This window comes from Megalops cyprinoides, chromosome 18 (assembly GCF_013368585.1).
Source record: "Megalops cyprinoides isolate fMegCyp1 chromosome 18, fMegCyp1.pri, whole genome shotgun sequence".
Classification (NCBI taxonomy): domain Eukaryota; kingdom Metazoa; phylum Chordata; class Actinopteri; order Elopiformes; family Megalopidae; genus Megalops; species Megalops cyprinoides.
In genome coordinates, this window is record NC_050600.1 from 24145354 (window position 1) to 24168576 (window position 23223).

At 41.1% G+C, this 23223-nt stretch overlaps 1 protein-coding gene across 4 annotated transcripts; it reads left to right on the forward strand.

The window, feature by feature from the left end:
• The first annotated feature begins 473 nt into the window (after positions 1-473).
• On the forward strand, positions 474-23223 carry LOC118793082 (interferon-induced very large GTPase 1-like). Of its 4 annotated transcripts, none has more exons than XM_036551062.1 (4): positions 474-535; positions 5584-5687; positions 13227-13284; positions 15947-23223. In XM_036551062.1, exon 4 carries the CDS (start codon positions 16225-16227, stop codon positions 23182-23184), a length of 6960 nt encoding a protein of 2319 aa, XP_036406955.1. In that variant the 5' UTR covers positions 474-535; positions 5584-5687; positions 13227-13284; positions 15947-16224; the 3' UTR covers positions 23185-23223. The 4 variants fall into 4 exon arrangements, with proteins under 4 accessions (XP_036406955.1, XP_036406958.1, XP_036406956.1 ...); XM_036551063.1 differs by lacking the exons at positions 474-535; positions 5584-5687 and adding exons at positions 11075-11430; positions 11880-11911; XM_036551065.1 differs by lacking the exon at positions 5584-5687 and having other exon boundaries at positions 487-535.

A 23223-nucleotide genomic window follows, 5' to 3' on the forward strand; every position in this document is an offset into this window, starting at 1 on the left:
TATACACTTTATCAAAAATTTTCCACCACAGTATCAACAGCTTCCGCCTTTGCAGGCATTACTGTGAATCCATTGGGGTGACTGTGAGGCTGTGCTGTTGGCTCCCAAGCTCTGAGCCAACAGCACATATAAAACATTAAATGCCAAATCATAACATAATTTTCCTGACCGGTAGCCAAAGTGTTTAAAATGATCACTGTCCTGATTAAAATAATTATTGGTTTTGGGAAATGTTTCGTTCCCTGTCTGGCAACATGACATCATGTCATGTCAGGGAAGTCGTAGGAATTGTGGAGATATGTAAGGTGGATTGAACATTAAAAAAAAAAAAAAAAAAAAAAAAAACTGGGTTTCACTTTCTCACTAAGAGTGGCTTTTCTTGGAAAAGGAGAGGCCATATTTGGTCAATTTCCTCCAAGTCCCACTATTTAATCGTGAGGCTGTCTGCCTCAGAGCCAATTCTACCGAACTCTGCTCAACAAAGAAGAGCAACCCGAGCTGTTAACTGTGACTCCCAGATCCTGAAATTCTGCAGGTTAGTGAACATTACATTGCTTTATATTATTATGACAACTACAGCATTCAGGTTAGTAAATGCACTTTTATGGGCATGCCGGTGTAAGGCTGCGAAACATAACCTATTACTGCCGATATCACGAAGTGCCAATAATCATCCTCAAGCATATTAATGCTTTTATAAAACGGATTAGTAGCAACTATTGGGCCATCAATTGCTACCTTACTAATTAATAAGTGGAAAGAAATGCGCCGGTAATTCAGTATTTACGGTTGTGCCACTACGTAGGAGCGGCTCTTCAGACATTTGCTGCAGCATCTTCATGTTTGTGTGCGGGGAGACGACTTTTGTCTGTTTTTAGTACTTTACGTACCTGTAATGTTTTTACTGTGGTGCAATGTCTTGAAATGTTTCGAAGCTCAGTATCGCTAGTTTCGTTCTCATTCATGCCCTGTGATTGATTAGCTTTGGTGTTATGAGGGTGGGGTAACAGTGTTTGCGAGGAAGCCGTTGTGGCGTTAGAACTGAGTGTGTCACTAGTTTTAGGATTATGCAGAGATGCTTCAAACAAGTGTCTGAGCATCAGCATTTTATAATGTAGCCTACACCCGATCGTCTCTAACACGTCAGGAACGGTTATGTTCAGTAATCCAAATCTGTATCAGTAGCCTACTGCTGTATTCTTTGAACTACTTCGTCCATAGGTAACGGTAGATAAGTGACATTAATAGTTAAGATACACTTACGATAGCCTACCTAGAATGCCTCTCACTTTTATATGAAAATATTCTACCAGCAGAGCTACAGTATTTGAAATACGAACCTATTTGAAGGCCATCTGTGGACTTAACGTTTTTTCTTTGATAAAGGAGCATTGCTCTGTTTCGCTGCTAGCCAACTGCACCGTTGCCGTTTTCATGTTCTCCCGTTTCCAGTAGCTCTGACGGCAGCCCTCTGCCGTGTGACAGCTTATTGACACAATTTCTTAGACTGGTAATGGTGTCAGAAGCATTTGTGCGCCAGATGCAATGATTTGTGTAAACTGTTAATGTTCCCGCTTTTTGCACATGTAGTAGTCTTAACCGATGTTTATGAAATCACTATCCAGAACTTTCTTTGCCGTTGTCCTCCGATGATGGAATGAACTTCCACGCTTCATCCGTACTACCGAGTCCCTCGCTGTCTTCAAGAAACATTGTGAAGACACAGCTCTTCCGATGCACTCGTATCTCTGGCAGCTAGCTTGTACCTTGCCCGGCCAGCCTTTAAACCCTGGTCATGCTGTGCTTCGAATATTGTTGACTCCTTCTATGGCTTTTTACTTGTGCTGTACGCTACCTTACTTGTAAGTCGATTTGCCAAATGAATAATTGTAAATATAAATGCAATGTTTGGTATGGAGGACGAAAGTTGCCAAAATCAAAAATATTTAAAGAAATAAATAAATGAGTAGTATACTCATTTATTTATAGTATACATTTCATTATGCATGTCTCAAAAAAGAATATACTTTTGTTTTTACATTTCTTTATGCATTTCTTCTTTTTACATTTCTTCATGCATTTCCTCATCTTTTTACATTTCTTTAGCAATTCTTCCTCTTTTTACATTTCCTCATGCATGTCTTCGTCTTACATTTCCTCATGCGTTTCTTCGTATTTTTACATTTCTTCATGCATTGTTAAGGGGGATTCAGGGCTGATGTGATTCGGGATAGGTCTCGGGGTGGGTTGCTGTTGCGGTAAGTTACAGGATTTTATCTTTTTGTCTGTAAGAAAATTAAAATTATAGCAAGTAGCATTACACTGAAATCTGTGGGCCGTCAAAACGTAAGCCAGTGTAGCTAATGTTGTTATGATTGTAGAAAAATGTATATATAACTATCAGGGATTATTCAAAATGTACTTCTGTCTGTCCATAGTTTGGTAGTGCACTGGATATTTTACCAACTTTTGTGTTTAACAATATGCTGTAGGCTACAACATTGGAAGTGTTGTAAATATGACTGTAATCCCCTTAGTTTGGTGGGAAAAGACAGGAGTTTCCCCATTATAATCAATGGGAAGTGGACATGTTGCGGTGCGCTAGCCTCCGTTCTAGTGTCTGCAACTTCTGATTCTACGTCTCCAGTCTCTATATACGATCTCTTTTAGCTCCCCAATATACTTAGCCCCTAGCCATGTGTAGCTAACGTTAGCTAGCCAATTCTTCCACACACTCCCCGTTAACAGAGGTTGGCCCTTTTGTTTTCAATAATTTGGAGGAAGTGGCCGAACACTGTCCGTATACCGCACAAATAATGCTGGGACAGTCGGGCGCCCTCCTCATATGCTTCCTGCGGAAACCCTGGAAAGTTTTTTGCTTGTGGCTTTGTCTCTCGGTGACATTGCAAGGCTTGGTGTTGGTGAGAGAGAACCGTCGGATGGCACCACTTCCTTCATTGGTTGTGACTGGCTGTCCTACAAAGTGGTTCAGGTTCAGGTTACTTTATTTGTACCCAGAGGTAGATTTGGTTTGCAGTAAAGAGTCCTAATTCATGTACACACATGTAGTAACAGACAGACACTTGTCATACATCATTCATCTTCACACTTGCTCTACAGGCAACAAAGACCATAACACATAAAACATAAAACATAACATAGAAAGTTCTCAGGGGTCCATTCTTTCCTAAGACATTTAAAAGTGTACTAAAAGACAATAAAACAGTCAATAAAAGAGTTCAATCAATTAAAATAAATAAATAAAATAAAACAGAAAAAAACAATTATACTATGAACAATTATACTATGACTTATTCTTCTGTGTAATGGCTGCTGGAACAAAACTGTTTTTGTATCGTTTTGTTCTACAACTTGGAACTAAAAACCTGCGACCAGAAGGAAGGAGCTGAAACTCTGTGTGTAGGGGGTGGGAGGCGTCACTTAAAACTGAGTTTGTTATTCGCTTTAGATGCCTGATATACAGGGCCTCCAGATTAGCTTGTGACTCACCAATCAGCCTGCTAGACCACTTAACTATTTGATTGAGTTTTTGTTTTTTAGAGAAAGGTTTCCAAACCATGACACCAGAGAAAAAGATAAAACTGATTCAATAAAAGCATGATAAAATAAGGTCATCATGGATTTGTCAATATGGAAACGATTCAATTTTCTCAGACAGAATAGGCGCTGGTGCCCCTTCTTATACACTGCTTCACAATTCACTTCAAAGGTCAGTTTAGAGTCAATAATTGTGCCTAGATATTTATAAGATTGCACACATTCAACAGTCTGACCTTTAATTGATGTGATCTCCTGTGCGTGGGCATTTTTCCTAAAATCAATGATCATGTCTTTTGTCTTAGATATATTCAACTGAAGGTAAGACTCCTCACAGCACTTGACAAAGTCATCGAGGACTGGACCATGGCCAGTTTCACTGTCATGAAGCTGACTGACACGTGGTGACTCTGACGTGATCATTATCACCTTCGCTCCAACCTGATTGTCGCTGTCTGCAGCTCCAGTGACCGGTGAAGTGATTGCACAATCTCTAGCGTGTCTTTGGAAGTCAAGTCAAGTTTATTTATTTATCAAGCACGTTTAAAAACAACAGCAGTTGACCAAAGTGCTGTACAATCAGAATAGCAAAAACCATAAGACAACACAATAAAAGAGAGAGACCAGTTAAAAATAAAAATGAGACAATAAATAAAAGCAATGAGACCATAGCAATAAAACAAAAGAAAAAGCAAATCTCATTCTGAGTTAAAAGCCAAGGAATAAAAATGTGTTTTAAGACAGGATATAAAAACAGGCAGTGTAGGGGGCAGCCTAACATGCAGAAGCAACTGAGGACATTCTAAAACTCTTAACGTGAAAAGGCTGAACGTGGCTTAATGTTCCAAAATATCGTCCAATGATCATGAAATTTCTCTCGGCCATGTCTTGTCTTCCACGTGTCAAAAGAATCAAAACCGAAATCCTATGAGTATGGACGCTATCTTAAATTAAGCGTTTTCCTTTTTCCCATTTTAAAGCAACTTTATGTATAACATATAGAACATAAGTGCAGTGACAAATACAATGTTGTACAAACGAAATAAGATTTCCTGTCCAAAACAGAAAATTAAGCGTTTTCCTCTCCATTGACGCCCATTAACAGGAGTAACAGGAAAATACGTCATCAATGCAGGACGTGGTGATTGTTTTGGTGACAGCGCGCCAACGCTCGAAAAAAAATGCTTTTCTAACATAAACAAATAAACAAATCTGGTGCTTGTCTGGCGACAGAGACTGACGTAATAACTGTAGGCGGGGCGACGTAGGCAGTAACAAAATCTGAGCACAAGTGGTCGGCTGGATACACGTGTTAGACACAGGTGTAAACGGGGATGTGTCTCGGCTGTCCACTTGTGATCCGATAGCCCAAGACGCATTTTAAAACCAAGTGTACACAGGGCCTATGATGCTAGGTAGCTGGGTTTACATTAAAATAATGTTTTCACTTTGTCTGCTACTCACTGTGATGGTGCAGTTCACTAAGCAAGCGATTTTCAATAATAGTGCATGGTTGTCAGGAAATAAAGACACTTCATCACAGTAAAAATAACTGATAAATGTGGTTCTACTTAAACAGTCACTAGAATCAAAGGTCCCCCCACCAGCATGCAATCCTACCCAGAGTAAAGGGAACTTACAGTTGCACAGATAAAGTACAAATGCAATTGCTCCCTCTAACACCCCTCCAGTTGTTCATCGCAGGGAAACAGGTAAGGGGGAAGCCACACCAGCTTTATAATGTCTAAATGCTCTGTCCGTATTGGCTGTACCACTGGTGGATGCTGAGGATAAGGCCAGTCAGAGGAGAAATGATGAACTGGGGGTTGTTCTAAGGAGTGTGGCAGTTACCTGTGTAGGTGCAAGTAAGGGAATAAGCAACAGGGGCAATTCTGGGAAAGTCTTCAGATTGAGATTTGGGGCTGTGTGTCCTTATTTCCACAGAGCACGAGCAAATTATGTGGCTCTTTAAAACAAATGCATATATTAAAATGTTTTCACTAGTTCTCTGCATTCTTTTCACAGAGGCCTTAGGGACAACTCTCATTGGTTGTGGATATCTAAGACTTTTGCTGGAACACCTCAGTGCTCAGAAGCTCAAATCACAGTGTCCCTTGCCAACTCTGGAGGTAATCAAATAGCTGTCAGCGTCACACAGCAAATAGTGATAACTTACAAGAACGTGGCCTATGTGGAGATTTAGACATAGGGCTAAGCTAGCATAGCACTACGAAAACCTTAGGTACTGAGGAAGCTGTGGGACTCAATAAGTAGCAGCATTTGGAAAAACCTCACAATGGGGCCAATTCAGACTTGAGATACACTGTGTATGTGTGCTTAAGAGCTTCGGCCGAGAGTTGCAAGCCTCTGTTACTAGTATGCGCAGAGTTTGCCCAAAATGAGGGTGTGTTTCTCGAAATAAGGGTGTGCTCATTATTTTTCAAATATTCTGACTTGTAAGTTGCTTTTCTCTCCATGACCCTTCTGCACAGGAAAAGGTTGTGCAACCGCAGTGGCCGTACTGTGTAACAGCAACATTGTTGGTGACTAGACAGGCAAAGACTAGTGAACATAAAAATAGGAAACAGAGATTTTCCATTTCACATATATTGAATTTTACATTTGAATCAATTCGCCCAATTTCTTAAACCCCACTTAATTAGTCTATAAATGAGATGCTGAATTTTTACAGATGCCTTGGTTCCAGAACTGCTTTATTTTCTCAAAAGTATCTGCTCAGCTTTCATGCCTAAAGTGAGTGTCTTGCGACTGCATTCTGCAATGAAGACTTTTGACAGGGAGGTGTGGTTTTCCGGAGCAATTTCTGTTTATCTACAGCGTGCAGCTTTGCACCACCCATTTTAAGGGAAATGCTGTTGCGTAAGATAAGTCTGAATGTGAAAAACACTTAGGTGAGGCGCACAAACACTGCTCTGCACTGGCCCCAATGTGAAGTCATCTGAACTACATCTATATTTATCTGTAAATATACATTTGGTTTAATCTGATGTGCATCACATGCATCATTGCTCCCTATTCAGTGTGGACAAAATAACAACAAAGTTAGTTAGTCACTGGCCATTCTTAAATGGGAAGTCTGCCTCAAACTGAAATATTATATATTGAACATGAGAAGACACTGTGTCGCTGCCTGAAAAGAGCTCATGATTCATCACTATTAAACAAATTCAGTTACAGCTCAGCAAGTTTTATATACAGACCATTCTTCAAGAAGGAAAGCCTGCAGTTCTTTAAGAGATGAAAGAGATGGACATCTACATTCCAGAACTTTTCATAAAGGTTTAATTATGTTTATATCTAGTGATTTGGGAGACCACTCTTGAACCTTTGTTTAGCAGTGTGTATGTGTGTGTTGTCACCTTGGAATATAATACATCTTGAGAAAAAAATGTTTGCACCTGGTCGCCAGAATTGGCTGTGTATATATATATATATAAAAATCAGTGGCGGCTGGTGAGCTGTTCTGCCGAGTCCTTCACTATCTTCCAACACTTTGAGAATATGAAGACACATCTTTTCTGTGCTCACCTGAAACACTCACTGTTGGTTATCAGTCTAAAAGGTATCTTGTATGATTAGTGTTGTGTACTGAGTAAAGGTCACCACTGAAGCACTGTTTAACTTTAAGGGGAATGGTCAGGTTAACAGAAACGGCACTTAGCTTTTTGCATCTTGTGTAAAATGCAGACATTTGCGCTATTGCTGCACTTTGCCCACCATATAAGATGAGACACTTCTGTAGTGAAGGCCTTCTATCCCACAGAATGCACCCCCAAAGAAACTGGAGTGCAGACTGAGGAAAAGTCTTAATGCTTTGGTCATGCTGACCTGGGTGCTGATTGCTTATCCCAGGGGTGTCCAAACCTCTCCTGGAGGGCCACTTGTCCTGTATGTTTTAGATCTCTCCTTGCTCCAACACAGCTGATTCAAATGATCGGTTCGTTTTTCAGTAGCTTCAGGAGTTCGTAACGAATTGCCAATATTACGAAGTGCCAATAATCATCCTCAAGCATATTAATGCTTTTATAAAACGGATTAGTAGCAACTATTGGGCCATCAATTGCTACCTTACTAATTAATAAGTGGAAAGAAATGCGCCGGTAATTCAGTATTTACGGTTGTGCCACTACGTAGGAGCGGCTCTTCAGACATTTGCTGCAGCATCTTCATGTTTGTGTGCGGGGAGACGACTTTTGTCTGTTAGTGGTGTTTTTAGTACTTTACGTACCTGTAATGTTTTTACTGTGGTGCAATGTCTTGAAATGTTTCGAAGCTCAGTATCGCTAGTTTCGTTCTCATTCATGCCCTGTGATTGAGTAGCTTTGGTGTTATGAGGGTGGGGTAAGTGTTTGCGAGGAAGCCGTTGTGGCGTTAGAACTGAGTGTGTCACTGTTTTAGGATTATGCAGAGATGCTTCAAACAAGTGTCTGAGCATCAGCATTTTATAATGTAGCCTACACCCGATCGTCTCTAACACGTCAGGAACGGTTATGTTCAGTAATCCAAATCTGTATCAGTAGCCTACTGCTGTATTCTTTGAACTACTTCGTCCATAGGTAACGGTAGATAAGTGACATTAATAGTTAAGATACACTTACGATAGCCTACCTAGAATGCCTCTCACTTTTATATGAAAATATTCTACCAGCAGAGCTACAGTATTTGAAATACGAACCTATTTGAAGGCAATCTGTGGACTTAACGTTTTTTCTTTGATAAAGGAGCATTGCTCTGTTTCGCTGCTAGCCAACTGCACCGTTGCCGTTTTCATGTTCTCCCGTTTCCAGTAGCTCTGACGGCAGCCCTCTGCCGTGTGACAGCTTATTGACACAATTTCTTAGACTGGTAATGGTGTCAGAAGCATTTGTGCGCCAGATGCAATGATTTGTGTAAACTGTTAATGTTCCCGCTTTTTGCACATGTAGTAGTCTTAACCGATGTTTATGAAATCACTATCCAGAACTTTCTTTGCCGTTGTCCTCCGATGATGGAATGAACTTCCACGCTTCATCCGTACTACCGAGTCCCTCGCTGTCTTCAAGAAACATTGTGAAGACACAGCTCTTCCGATGCACTCGTATCTCTGGCAGCTAGCTTGTACCTTGCCCGACCAGCCTTTGAACCCTGGTCATGCTGTGCTTCGAATATTGTTGACTCCTTCTATGGCTTTTTACTTGTGCTGTACGCTACCTTACTTGTAAGTCGATTTGCCAAATGAATAATTGTAAATATAAATGCAATGTTTGGTATGGAGGACGAAAGTTGCCAAAATCAAAATATTTAAAGAAATAAATAAATGACTCGAAAAAGTATACATTTCATTATGCATGTGTTACGTGCTGCGCACTGGGCGTGTGGAGTCTGGGTCGCCTGCGTCTCGGTTTCTTCCCCCCCTCTCCTCTTCCGCTCTCTCCCCTGACGCAGGTATCCCGCGGCGCTGCGCCCCGCCTCCTCGTTCCGGCTCGGCCAACCAGAAAACGGGGCGCCCCGATTTAAAGATGCTGGATGCTTGGGGTGATCGTCTCGCTGTTTTCTTTTCTGATCCGTTGTGTTCATTTCTGTTACAAACTTGCCTATACCGTGCTTTGATATTGCATCGTGTAGTGACTTTGGTTGTGGATCTTGTCTCGGATTTGGTTGCATTTCGGTTGTCGTGGGAGGAGGACAGGTAAGCTGGGGGATCCCCGTGTGAGGGTTCGCCGTGTTAGGGTTAGGTTAGAGGCGGGTGCCGCTCCTGTGTATTTTTGGTTAAGTTAGTTAGAGTAGGTAGGTTTCGTTTGGCTCTGCCACCCCTTTTTGCTTTTGTATCTAGTTGGATTTGTATAGGTATGTAGGGTTGGTTTTGTTTTGTTTTGTTCTTTTCTTTGACACCGTCTGTTGTCCTCCCTCCCCCCTTTTTGTTTGCCCTGTGAATGTTTGTCATTGTATATCGTCTTGTAAATATTGTAAATATATCGTGCTCCCATATATTGCTCCCATGTCTGGTTGTTTCCTTTTGTGTTGCGTCCCATATACGTACCCCTGGACGCCATTACCCACCTGGGACGTAACAGCATGTCTCAAAAAAGAATATACTTTTGTTTTTACATTTCTTCATGCATTTCCTCATCTTTTTACATTCCTTTTGCAATTCTTCCTCTTTTACATTTCTTCATGCATTGTTAAGGGGGATTCAGGGCTGATGTGATTCGGGATAGGTCTCGGGGTGGGTTGCTGTTGCGGTAAGTTACAGGATTTTATCTTTTTGTCTGTAAGAAAATTAAAATTATAGCAAGTAGCATTACACTGAAATCTGTGGGCCGTCAAAACGTAAGCCAGTGTAGCTAATGTTGTTATGATTGTAGAAAAATGTATATATAACTATCAGGGATTATTCAAAATGTACTTCTGTCTGTCATAGTTTGGTAGTGCACTGGATATTTTACCAACTTTTGTGTTTAACAATATGCTGTAGGCTACAACATTGGAAGTGTTGTAAATATGACTGTAATCCCCTTAGTTTGGTGGGAAAAGACAGGAGTTTCCCCATTATAATCAATGGGAAGTGGACATGTTGCGGTGCGCTAGCCTCCGTTCTAGTGTCTGCAACTTCTGATTCTACCTCTCCGGTCTCTATATACGATCTCTTTTAGCACCCCAATGTACCTAGCCCCTAGCCATGCGTAGCTAACGTTAGCTAGCCAATTCTTCCACACACTCCCCGTTAACAGAGGTTGGCCCTTTTGTTTTCAATAATTTGGAGGAAGTGGCCGAACACTGTCCGTATACCACACAAATAATGCTGGGACAGTCGGGCGCCCTCCTCATATGCTTCCTGCGGAAACCCTGGAAAGTTTTTTGCTTGTGGCTTTGTCTCTCGGTGACATTGCAAGGCTTGGTGTTGGTGAGAGAGAACCGTCGGATGGCAAAGTATGGCATAAGGCAACCAAGTTGCACCCATAATGGATATAAGGATAAAAATCAAGGTGTGATTTTACTTGACACAATTCGGCAATGAAGTTAATGGAACGTGTATAGATGAATGTCCTAAAAGAATTTACAGTCATAAAGTAGCTTGAACTTTAATGGTTACTGAACTGTGTATGAACATCGAGATATATACGGATCGACCCAGCGCTTGCCAGTCAGTGATAATGAGTGCAGACGGTCTTGTAGCGAAGGGGAACATTGTAGAAATGTTAGTGCTATTATTGTCACTTAAAATGATGCTTGCTAGCTTCCCGGGCAGCTATATTGATTTCAGTAGGATTCGTTATAAAGCTATACATATAATTGTTATTTTAATTCCTGTGAGCTGCATATAAAGCTGTTACATAAAATTACACGTTATTCGCTCACTACAAGTGAAATCATTTTTTTTCATAACCCGCACTTCCTCTGATATTAGCTAGTTCAGGCCACACGGATTCACAAATCATTGCCAGCTAGTATTAGCTTCCTACCTCAGGCATTATTGTTATAAGTGGATTGAAAATATGACTGTAAACCCATTTGTTTGGCAGAAAGAGCCAGGAATATTCCCTTTGGGGTCAATGGAAAATGGACGCGGTGTGGTGCACTGGACGCCATGGTTTCTGCAACTTCGGGAAAGGGAAGCAGTTACGTTCTTTCCATATCTTAGAGTTCAGTGCTGTGAATTTGTTTATTTATTTAACGTTTATGCAACAACGAGCGTAATGACATACCGAGAAAAGTATCCCCAGGATACCCCGCCCTAGTCCAGACTGAGGGTATTCTTTTCAGCTAGATCAGCTAAGCGCCTCAATTCTCCAGCGATCTCCTGACTGGAGGTAGCCATTTCTGTAGTGAGCCTGGCCACCGGTGTGGGAGCAACTAAGGCAGGTATAAATGGTAAATGGACTGCATTTATATAGCGCTTTTCTACTCATTTGAGTACTCAAAGCACTTTACAGTTATATGCCTCACATCTACCTACCAGTGGCAGAGGCTGCTATACAGGCTTACCAACTGGCCACTGGGAGCTGTTGGGGGTTCAGTGTCTTGCTCAAGGACACTTCAACACTCTGCCAGGATGAGCCAGATTCAAACCAGGGACCTTCCAATCCCCAGTTGACTGCTCTACCTCCTGAGCCACTGTCGCCCCCATATATAGTCTATCATGTATTCTGATGTCAATCCCATTTGCATAATGAGGATGAAATGCATGAAGAAATGTAAAAAGACGAAGAAATGCACGAGGAAATGTAAAAAGAAATGCATGAAGACGTAAAAAGACGAAGAAATGCATAAAGAAATGTATATTCTTTTTTGAGTCATTTATTTATTTTTGATTTTGGCAGCTTTCGTCCTCCATAGTTTGGATCACACAGAGGTAAATCACGGTTGCGTATCTACTGCCCCTGACAATTGTCCAGCCCCACAATTGTTCACACCCCAGTGAAGAAAGCGACACACTGTCAGTAGTTACCTGCAGCCTCCTAACTGAGTTGATTCCTTAAATTCATAAACGTTGAGGAGGTGAAAGTGAATCGCTAGATGAGTAGTCGAAAGTAGCAAATGTTCAGTATTTACAGTAGGCCTACCAGTCAAAAGTTTGGACACACCTTCATACAGTTTTCTTCATTTTTTCTATTTTCCACATTTTAGAATAATAGTAAATATATCAAACTATGAAATAGCACAAATGGATTTATGCAGTGACCAAAAAGTGTTAAATACATCTATCTTTTATATTATAGATTATTCAAATTAGCCAAATATGTATGGAATTGGTGCTCTGTTCAGCTGCTACTATCTTTATTTCGCCAGCCACCGGCATTGTGTATATCGGTGAAGGACAGTTTGTTACGGATTGTGGATTAATATTGTAACAAACTCACTGACACTTAAACTAAGAAAGATAAATAAAGGCGAAAAAAATGAAGTTCACAAATTGTTCAATTCATCAAATTGAAAAGCGTGCTGTCAGCCAACTGTATACATATCTCTCTTCAAATTCAAAAAAGCTTTATTGGTATGACCATATGTATGCGAACAAGAGGAAAATTAATCGAAAATATATACATAGATACAGAAACGGACATACATATATTTATTTACCTTAATACAGTAGCTGGACAGATGCTTCCTGCCCATTGTCTCTCAGGCTGTGGCGCTCAGATACGTATTGTGCTGCTAAAGGTTTCCCTCTCCCTGAACAATTTATAATTTTTCTTCACCTTTCCATTGTTTAAATGCACCTCACCTGTCCCACAGTGACTACATTGCTAGGTGAAATTGTAATTCTTTCTCTCTCTCATTTCACATTTTACTTAAGTTGAATTTAAATTTGCTTTACTGGCATGAGTTACGTTATCTAAATATATGCAAAGCACATAATTTGCGCATATACATTTTTACAAAAGTACATACGTACTCTCCTTTTCTCAAATAGGCTATTTCACAAAGCAAGATTACTTACATGGCTTCTTGAAGTATGAAACGACTGAACAAAGCTTAGAACAATTCCTTTAAGAGATTTATTTATATTTATTTAAAGAAAATGGAGGACAGGGTCTTGCGCTGGGACACTGTTGACTAGGAGGAGAGCACCATAAAAAGCAGAAAAAATTAAATGAGACTTGGGGCTGTAGTTAGTATGGGCAGCTCCACTGTCACTCACTCATCTTATTCTCGCCGTCTCCCAGGAAGCTGCTGCTGCACCATCCTGCTTGCCTCTCCAGCAGCCTGTGGACCTGCCGACAGGTAAGCTTTCTGAGCCATCATGCTGACACTCTTTTGTTGTCACATTTATGAGTCACACATGGGTTTGTTCACTCTCCTGTCAACAGTAGACAAATAAGAAGCCTGACCCAATGTATCATCGTCATCTTCCAGATCTATGTTTGAGTCCACTTTTCTTTAATGAGATGGAGAGGAGGAGGTCGGGGGTTAAAGTGGGTGGGATTTTAGGGTGGGAGAGAAGCTGGTCTCTTTCCCACGTGGTTGATAAACTAACACTTGACAAGAAGAGACCATTCATTGTGGAGGTAAAAAATAGCTGTCTCCTCCACACAAAACAACAGTTACATTACAGTTCTGTCATTTAGCAGATACTGTCATCAAAACTGACTGAGCAGGAGGGACCCAGATGCAAAGACCACACACAAAATACAGAAGGGTTTCAATACACAAAGAATCTTTACTAGGAACAAGCAAACCTGGGCACAGGAAAGCACACAACACAGGGCAGCTCAAGACTGAGCAGGGGACAAAGCCACAGGCAGGGTTTAAATGGAGCAGGAAAACACACAGATACTGATGACACACAGGATTAAACAATTCAGCTAGATCAGGCATACTCAGTTCAGGCACAAACAGGAAGACGGTCCCTCCAGTGGAAGCTCGGAGAAGTAGCAGGCAACTGGGCCAGACAGGCTGTCACGAGGACGCCTACTGGTTGCTGCAAGAAGCAGTCTCTGAAACCCTGACTTGCATAGGTTTCCAACCTATACACCACTTTCCTTGCATACCTTCTGCAGGGAAGAAAAGCATCTAGGCAGCAATATCATAGCATATTTACACTAAAACATCATTTTGAAAAACATTTTCACGTTCAGTAATGTTTCCTTTTATGAAACAATAGAAGCAGTTGGGACAACCTTGCAACATCAGTTCAATAGGCCTGTAAAAATGTGTGCATCATTAAATATTTATTTGGTTTAAAGCAGTAGTGCTTTTGAAATGGAAGAGAAATGTATGTGATCCAGCTTGATAACAGTCTGTGATCTGCGTCACACAAACCATTGCTTCCTCCTGATATACAGTCATCGGTGTAAGAAACTGAGGGGGCAGTTTCACCCGTGAAGTAGGTTCAGGCTAATGTTGCTGTCACAGTGGGGCGTCGGTCAGGACACAGGAGTCAGGCTCCGTAAAAAAGAATTACCGACCTTTTTTTGGCTTCTAAGGTAGCACAACCTACTTGTGGTAGTATTTCCCGATAGGCTAGCAAAGATCGATAGATATGACTATCAAACTACGCTACGGTAGGACATTTCGATAAGGTAGAACAAATCGACAGAACACCAGCTGTGAGCTAATAGCGGCTAGGTTGCCTAATGCTTAGGAAGCTGCCCCTAACACTACTGCTCATGCGCAACAAGGCTAACAATAGGATGTAGCTCTGTTTGTGACCGCAAGAGGTCCTAGGTGTGTACCATTTTGATTTTACTGCACCACATGCATGTAGAGGAAATGATGACGCTAGCTAGCTGGAATTATTTGGACCACAACAGTGTAGTCTACCATAAAACCAATGTGCAATGTTAACGTGTTGTCTTAAGCAAAGAAGCACTTCATTTTGGTACAAATAACAGATGAACATGATCTTAATTAATGTGCACACATAACATACGTTGAACAAGAATGCATGTCACCCTTCTCTCTCTACAGACAATTGTAATACAAGCAGTTGAACTCAGGCATAGTACTTACTGAGGCAGATTCGTGTGTGTACAAACATGGACTAAGGAATGTGGCCCTTTTCTACAGTGTAGTTTGGGATGATTACTACCAAATGATCATGTCAGTCAGCAATGTGAATTTTTTCTCAGCTATACTGTCCTGTCACATTCAATGTCAGCAATTTGTAATATTAAACTATCTTCACTGCATAGTTTGACGATCAACTGAAGGATTTTCAAAAAACTCCATTTGTGTTCAGTGCAGTAGGCATATATTTTTGAGCACATTTGTTCAAAGAACGACTTATATATAATGCTTACTTCCATTACCAGAACTATCTTGGGCATTCTATTCAGTTAAAGCAATAATCTGTTTTATTGATCCAAATTTATGTGTCTCTCTCTATCTAATCTGCACTTTTTTGCAGTCATCTGTTTTAAGTGCTCAACTGCTACAGAAGCACGTTGTGGACTTTGGTTGAATTACAGCCTTCAGATCCCGGTCACTGAAAACGCAGGACTGTAATTTTGATTATTCAGGGGCCCTAAGAGCCTTTTTACCGTTGAAAAACAAAAAGGGGTGAAATAAAGTTGTTTTGTAAATGAACTTTTTTAAATGTTCCCACTGGAACAAAATTCTGTTGGAGCGGTTCAGCATATTTAAGACTAGTCTTTGTATTTAAAATTTGTATTTTCCTTAATTTTTTTTCAAGATTATTGACAGGTTTAGGAAACTGGACCAAATGAACCATGAATCAATCTACTAGGAACCCAAGCCATGACTAATCCAATGCTCTGTGTGATCAGGCCATGCAGACAAAGGTGTCAGCAAACAATTTTATGAGGAAAATAGTAGCAATGCATGTAAAATATTTCATAAGAATGCATTTAGTGACTTCAGTTACACTGTATTTTAGATGATCACAGTAATTTTGATTTATGTCCATTTTGTTTTGTTGTTCCAGGCATGGGTCCAGTGGACAAGAAGGTTGTCGTGGAAGACAAATTATTCACAGATATTCATATTGAACTTTAGAACTGAGGATTTTCTAAGATTAATTGAATATCATACATTTGAATCCTCAGTTATTTTTTGACAGTGGAGGATTTAAAGCTGTAGACACACATGGAATAAAATCTTCAGAAACCGTTCACTAATAAGGACATAACAGTAACAGTTGGAAGAACCAGTTTGACTGAAGACTGAATCGCATAGGGTACATCAAAAGTGACTAAAAACAGAATGGAGTCCTTAAGGAAATCTCAAGAACAGGTACAACAGAGTCTAAATGAGCTTGAAAGCTTATATAAAGAGGGCAAAGATCGAAATGATGCAGTGGTGAAAGGCTTTGAAGAGAAGATTCGTGTGGCTCTCGATGTCCCAAAGGAAAGCTGGGCTCCTCCTGGTCAATCTCTGAAGGATCTAATACAACATTTGCATGGACAGCTGGAAATTTTGCAGAGTGCCTCACTCTCTCCTGAGACGATTTCAGATGTGCAGGTCTTGAAAAATGCATCTGGTGGTCTGGCGTTAGAAGGTTTTTACAGAACCCAAAATCTGGAGGACTTGTTGGCAAAAAGAGAGCAGCTCATTGAGGTCCCCCTGTCATTTTCACTCATTGGCCCAAAACAAAGTGCCATGTATGAGCAGAAAGAATTTTCATCCCACAGATCTCAAACAGTTCATCAGAAAGTCATGGAGAAGCTGGGCTTCAGTTTCAGCAGCTCATTGAATGTTGGATTATGGGGCTTTGGCATTAGAAATACAACCGAAAGAAATGAATCAAGTGAGACAGAAGAAACAAGAACTCAGTCATGTGAACAGTCTTCCATCTTCAGCACAAAATACAACTACATTCCACTGGCATCCTGTTTTATTGAAAAGGATAAACTGAAGCTTTCACAAGGAGCAATTAAGGCCCTTCAAGAAATTGAAACTATCCTTTCACATTCTGGTGAGAACATGGCACTAAGGAACAGAGTCAGCAGTTTTTATGAGAGATTTGGCTCCCATGCAAACCAGGGCCCGATACACTTTGGGGGAGTTTTCTGGTGGACTGCTTCTGCAGAAGGCTTTAGAAGTGATGAACTGTCAGAGATGAAGAAGCTGACATCTAAAGCTCTGAACATTCACGTCGGAGCGGGATACACTAGACCTATTGTCAGTGTCTCTGCTGGATTGAGCATCTCTTCCTCAGAGGTGAAAGGATCTTCTACTGGAAGACACAGTGAAACCTTGATGAGTAAAGTGCAGCTGTCAGTCAGTAAAACTGGTGGTCCGGCTGAGACTGATAATCACTTGCAGTGGAAGTCTCATCTTGTCACTAGTAACAGAACCTGGAGCGTTGTTGACAGAGGAACAACTTTAATTCCTGTCTGGGAAATCATCATGTCTGCTCACAAAAATGATTTCCAAGATGCTCTCAGTTTAGGCACCAAATTAAAGAATGTTTATGAAGATATCACTAAGTTAAATGAGGACGAACTGTGGGGAGAAGATGTCCTTATGGAAATAGAAAGAGCAAAAGCACTGATTCAGTCAGTACAGAATTGGACTGCCTCAGACTGTGAATCCCAATTAACAGAATTATTGGAATTCAAAACCAGGCTATATGAGACAACAGGATCCTACAACATCTGGATTCAAACCTGTCTCTCAAGTCCAGAGCTTCAAGATTATTTGATGGAAGTGGTTAGAGAAAACAATCATTCCACGGCTGGATATTTGAGAATTTTGATGCGCTGTTTGTTGGACCCTGGTCTGTACACAGTTAAAAACTTCAGGCATAGAGCAGAAATCATGAAGTGGGTGTACCTATCTGAGGAAGACACGTACAAAGACATTTCTGTGTCAGAATTCTCAGAGCTAGCCAACATCCTGCAGCATGCTAAAGAAGAACTAGAAGACAGATATGCCTTCAGGTCTGCTGAACTGGGACATAGTTCCAAAGTAAGAGCTACATGTACTATAACCCATTCACTGAACTCATTGTGTCAGACCCTGAGGAAGAACAATCAGCAAGAAGCTGAACTGCTAATATATTCCATAATCAATGCCTTAGGATACAGCAGGAATAGTAAGACATTTAATCATGTTCTGGGTTTTGAAGAAATTAGCTTTTTACAGAATAAACTCCAAAATGCTTACAGCACATACTCCTCACTGAGAGAAGCGTGCGCTTCCAGGGCTCAGGCCTTCTTGTTGATCACAGCTTTGACTACGTCCATTGATGAAGATAAAGAGGTCTCCCCCAAGGAAAAAGGTGAAAGATTGCAGTTCATAAAGTCAGAATTAAAGGACAGCCTTTTGGATACTGTTGAATTAGCAATTGAAAACAGCCATCAAGACTGGGAAATGCTTGAGGGACAACTGAATTCTATTGTGACGTGCTCCCAGATGGATGACAAAAATGCAGAGTCAAATAAAACGGACGTAGAACTGGACAGCTTATTAGCAAAGCATGTGCCATCTTTATCTGAGATTCAACACACTAATGAACAGAATATACCAGTGGATGAAAGTAAGGGTGAGAAAACTGGCAGCTTTATGAATTTGCTCCAAAAGCTGGGTCTAAGTAAGTGCTATCCCCAGAAGCTGACAAAAGCAGATGTTCTGGTCATAGACAGACTATCTCTGAATGTGAATCAACCAAAAGAAGAGAACGAACTGAACTCTCATTACCTCTACAAACTGATGATGTTAGACTATAGAGCTAGATATCTGTTTATAAAACCTGAGGCAACTATCATGGCTGCCGAGAATGATGAAGCAACTGTTGATGAAAATGATGATTTTTTTACCTTTGATGAGACATCCATCCCGGAGGTGAGCAGCAAACAGGCACACATTCATCCAATGGATGTTCACATGGCCATTTTCCACTGTGCCAATGACTTTTTGCGACAGTACCTTTTTTCAAAACTCTCCACCTGTCAGTTTGGTCTACCTTTCTTAGTGCCAAGCCCCTGCACAGGGGAGGTGGAATTCCCCCTCTGGGCACTTCGACACATCAGTAAATCATGGCAAAGCAAAAAACATGGTACATCTGACAGTTCTGGAAAGTGCAATATAAAGCAAATGTTCAATACACCAGTGCCAATTGTTTCCTTCATTAGATTAGGAGCGTCTTCCAACTCCAAGGCCCAGATATTGAATGGTGTCATTAGCAAACAGAGGCACCATGTGTTTTACCACCGTCATTGCAAAGGCAGCACTCCAGACAGCCTGCTCATGAATGGAGTTGTGGAGATTGCATGGTACTGTCCAGGAGGAAAGGAAGATGACATTTTTGATGACTGTGTGGCTTTTCTGAACCTTCATGGTGATGCAGCAGAACAACCAAAACAACTTGAATTTCTGCAGGCAGTAAGCACTGTCATTGTGCTTCTACTTTCGGAACATCCTTTGGGTGACGGGGCTAAAGTAATTTCCCAGAAACTCTCCAAGTCTCCTGTCCCTTTGATTTGCCTTTTCTCAGGACAGGAGAAAGTTCAGCCTTCTAAAAATCTAACAAAAGTGAGACTTGCTGCGAAGAACAGAAACGAAGCTGAGCTCACTGATGAGCTGATTTCAAGCATCAAACAGTGCATTGGTGCATATGAAAAGACCGGAAGCCTTGAAACATGTTCTGAAGTTGCAAGAAAACAACAGTTCAGAGTAGATGAAGATAAGCAATCATGTCAAGATGGACGTGAACAGGCCCAGACGTTAAGGTGCCTATTGAGTGAGGGACACTTACCAACTCTCAAGGAGAGGCTTTTGCCTTTGCAAGGTGAATTGTGGCATGCCTGGTGCAGGAAAAACAAAGAACAGTATCGCTTACAGTGCAAAGCACAGACAAGCATTGAACAGCAGCTGAGTACAATCTCAGCTGAGATGGACAAAATCCGACAGAGACAGCTGAACACAGCCACTCCTCTTAATGACTTCCTGAGATCATTTTTAGACTGCCTGACATCACCTGTTCATTCCCATGATACAACTCTGTACATGCTACAGTGGCTAAGAATTCTCCTTGATGACCTCACCGCTGGTGTGATTGCAGGGCTGGAGGGGGAGTATCACTCAACATGGACACAAATGAGGCGCATTCCCAAAGACAAAGCAAAATCAGTGGACACAGAGAAACTGCGAACAAAACTTAATGATATATCTGACAAAATGGCTGCTAGTACAATTGGTCTTCAGCATCTTATGAGAGAGGTTGGGCAGCTCTATGAAGCAATTGCTGCACCTAAAAATATCACACAAAATGACAATAATCTTCCTGCAATTGGTGTGGAAATGCTGGTATCTGGGTATCCACTTGAACTAATGGATGGAGATGCTGCCCATGTGCCTTTAGATTGGATTAAAGCTGTTCTGGATGAACTCATTAGAAAACTTGGAGACAAAAAGGTGTTTGTGCTGTCCATTCTAGGGATTCAAAGCTCTGGGAAATCCACAATGCTGAACACCATGTTTGGCCTTCAGTTTACTGTGAGTGCAGGGAGGTGTACACGTGGTGCCTTCATGCAGCTATTAAAGGTGGACCCCAGCATTGTGAATGAGCTTGGATATGACTTTGTCCTCATTGTGGACACAGAGGGACTTCGATCACCAGAGATCAGTAACAGTTCATCACTGAGCCATGACAATGAGCTGGCCACTTTCATCATTGGAATCGGCGACATAACCGTCATCAACATAATGGGAGAGAACCCGTCCGAGATGCATGAGATCCTTCAGATTTGTGTCCAGGCTTTCTTGAGAATGAAGAAAGTTAAAATCGCACCAAGTTGCATTTTTGTGCACCAGAATGTTGCAGAAGCATCGGCTGGAGACAAAAACATGGAGGGGAAGAGACGTCTCCTGGAGAAACTGGATGACATGGCTCGAATAGCAGCACAGGAAGAGAATGTCGATGGCATTAACAGCTTCAGTGATGTAATACAGTTTGACTTGGAAACCCAGGTGTTCTACTTCAAAAATCTTCTTGAGGGAGACCCACCCATGGCTCCTCCAAACCCCTCATACAGCCAGAATGTTCAGGGGCTGAAGACAAAGCTGCTGACAATTGCAGAGTGGCAGAAGGACTTCCAGTTTTCCTCATTTTCAAAATTCAAATCGCGAGTCAGTGATCTTTGGAATGCTCTTTTACAGGAAAACTTTGTTTTCAGCTTCAGAAACACAATAGAAGTGATGGTGTACAGTGCTCTGGAGGAGAAGTATGCCGCATGGTCATGGAGACTTAGAAAGCATGCGCTGGAGATGCAGAGCAAATTGCACAATCAAATTGGCAGCAACATAATTCAGGATGTGAATGGAGCAGATCTGACAGAGAAATTTGACCAAGTGTACAATCCACTGAAAAGTGAGATTGAGAAGTATTTCAAAGAAGACAAAAACAAAGAGACCCTCATAAAGTGGAGGGCAAGCGTTGACAAACGCTTTGAAAGCCTGAAGCATGATCTCATTGAAGGGACTCTAAAGAAATGCAAAGAATTAATTACCTCCAAGAAAAACAGATCAGAACTGGACCACAAAAAAATTGAGTATGAGAATGAATTGGTGGTAAAGAGTAAAGCCCTGGCATCCACACTAAAGGGTCAGCGTCTCACTGATAAGCAAGTGGAGGACAAGTTTGATACACTCTGGGTTGAATGGATAGCTGATGTGGCCAAAGCGCAGCCACCCGAGGAGCACATTAATGTCAAAGCCGTAGTAGAGACAGTCCTCCGAGAACACTTCAAAAAACAGCCGAACATTATTGAGAAAATAAAAGGTGAACGTGGAAAGTTTGAATTTAACAAGAAAAAACATATATCCCAGAGCACATGGGAGTGGCTCAAATCATTAGGAAGGGGCAGTGTGGGGCATGATGCTGATACACTCAAACAACAAGTGAATCAGACAGTCAATGCATACATCATGACAAAAGAGGACGAAAACAAGGACTTTGATGAGAACTTGATGTATGAAATATTATCATGTATTGGAAAAAATGTTGATGAATTTCAGAATTCCACAGGTGATCTGAAGTTCACAAATGAATTCAAGCTGGACTTGTCTATCCATCTTTGTATCAAATCTATTTGGAGATTTGAGAAAATTCATAAAGCCTTCAGGACTGCAAACAATCCACTGACATATCTGCAAAGCCAAAGAGACAAGTATCTCCAGACTTTCAAAAACTATTGCAAAGGAGCAAGTTCTGTGACAATATTTGTTGATTATCTGTGTAAACACATCAAACCAGAAGTCCTGAAATCGGGCACTGTTAGAACCGGTCGGAGAATTGCAAATGAATTGAAATCCAACAACCCAGCTTTCAACAGCAACAGATCAAATCTTGAAAATCACATACTGAAACAACTGGTAACTAAGAAGAACTTCAGCTTGTATGAGGAATACATTGACCATCCAAAGAGTTACTTTCAAAGATTTATCCATGAACAGGTGGATACATTTTGTGGAGATTCAGTACAGCTGGGCAAAATTCAAGAGGAAATTCTGGAAACCTTAAAAAATGAGATTTTACTGGCAAGCACAGCAGTTACTGAGGAAGTGGATGAACGAAAAGGCAACGCATCCATGTGGCTTGACCAGTTCTGTCAAACCGTTGGAGAACACATAGTAATAAATAGAGAAGAACTAAAAAGCATTGAAGATGAAGAAATTAAAGACCTACAGTTTCTCAAAAACAGGATGGCCGTATCTCTGGAAGACATGGTGAAGAACGAAAAGAGAATTGATTCAGTGGCCTTGAAACAGAAGGCCACAGAAATTCTGTGTGAGCAGCTTCAGGGGTGTTGGGCCCAATGTCCTTTCTGCAAAGCCATCTGCACAAACACCATCCCTAACCATGGTGGAGAGCACAGTGTGATGTTTCATCGGTCCAAAGCCTTGGGTCGTGTTCACTATGTGGACATAGACAATTTTGCCATTGATTTCTGCACCACTTCAGTGAGCAGTGATTCAAGTTTCAGAGGTCATGGAATGAGTAATTGGGTCCCCTACAAGACCTACAGAGATGCTGGAGATCCTTACAATACATGGAACATCACTGCTGATGGTAGTACTCAGCACTACTGGAAATGGTTCATCTGCAAGTTTCAGACACAGTGGGAGGGAAAATGCGGATACAGATTTGCTGGTGATGGTAAAATCCCTGAGGAATGGAAAAAAATCACAGAAGACTCTGTGTTGAAAGAGTTAAAGTGAATGTTTCCCTGAGTTTGAAGGAAAATTGTACAACGAGCA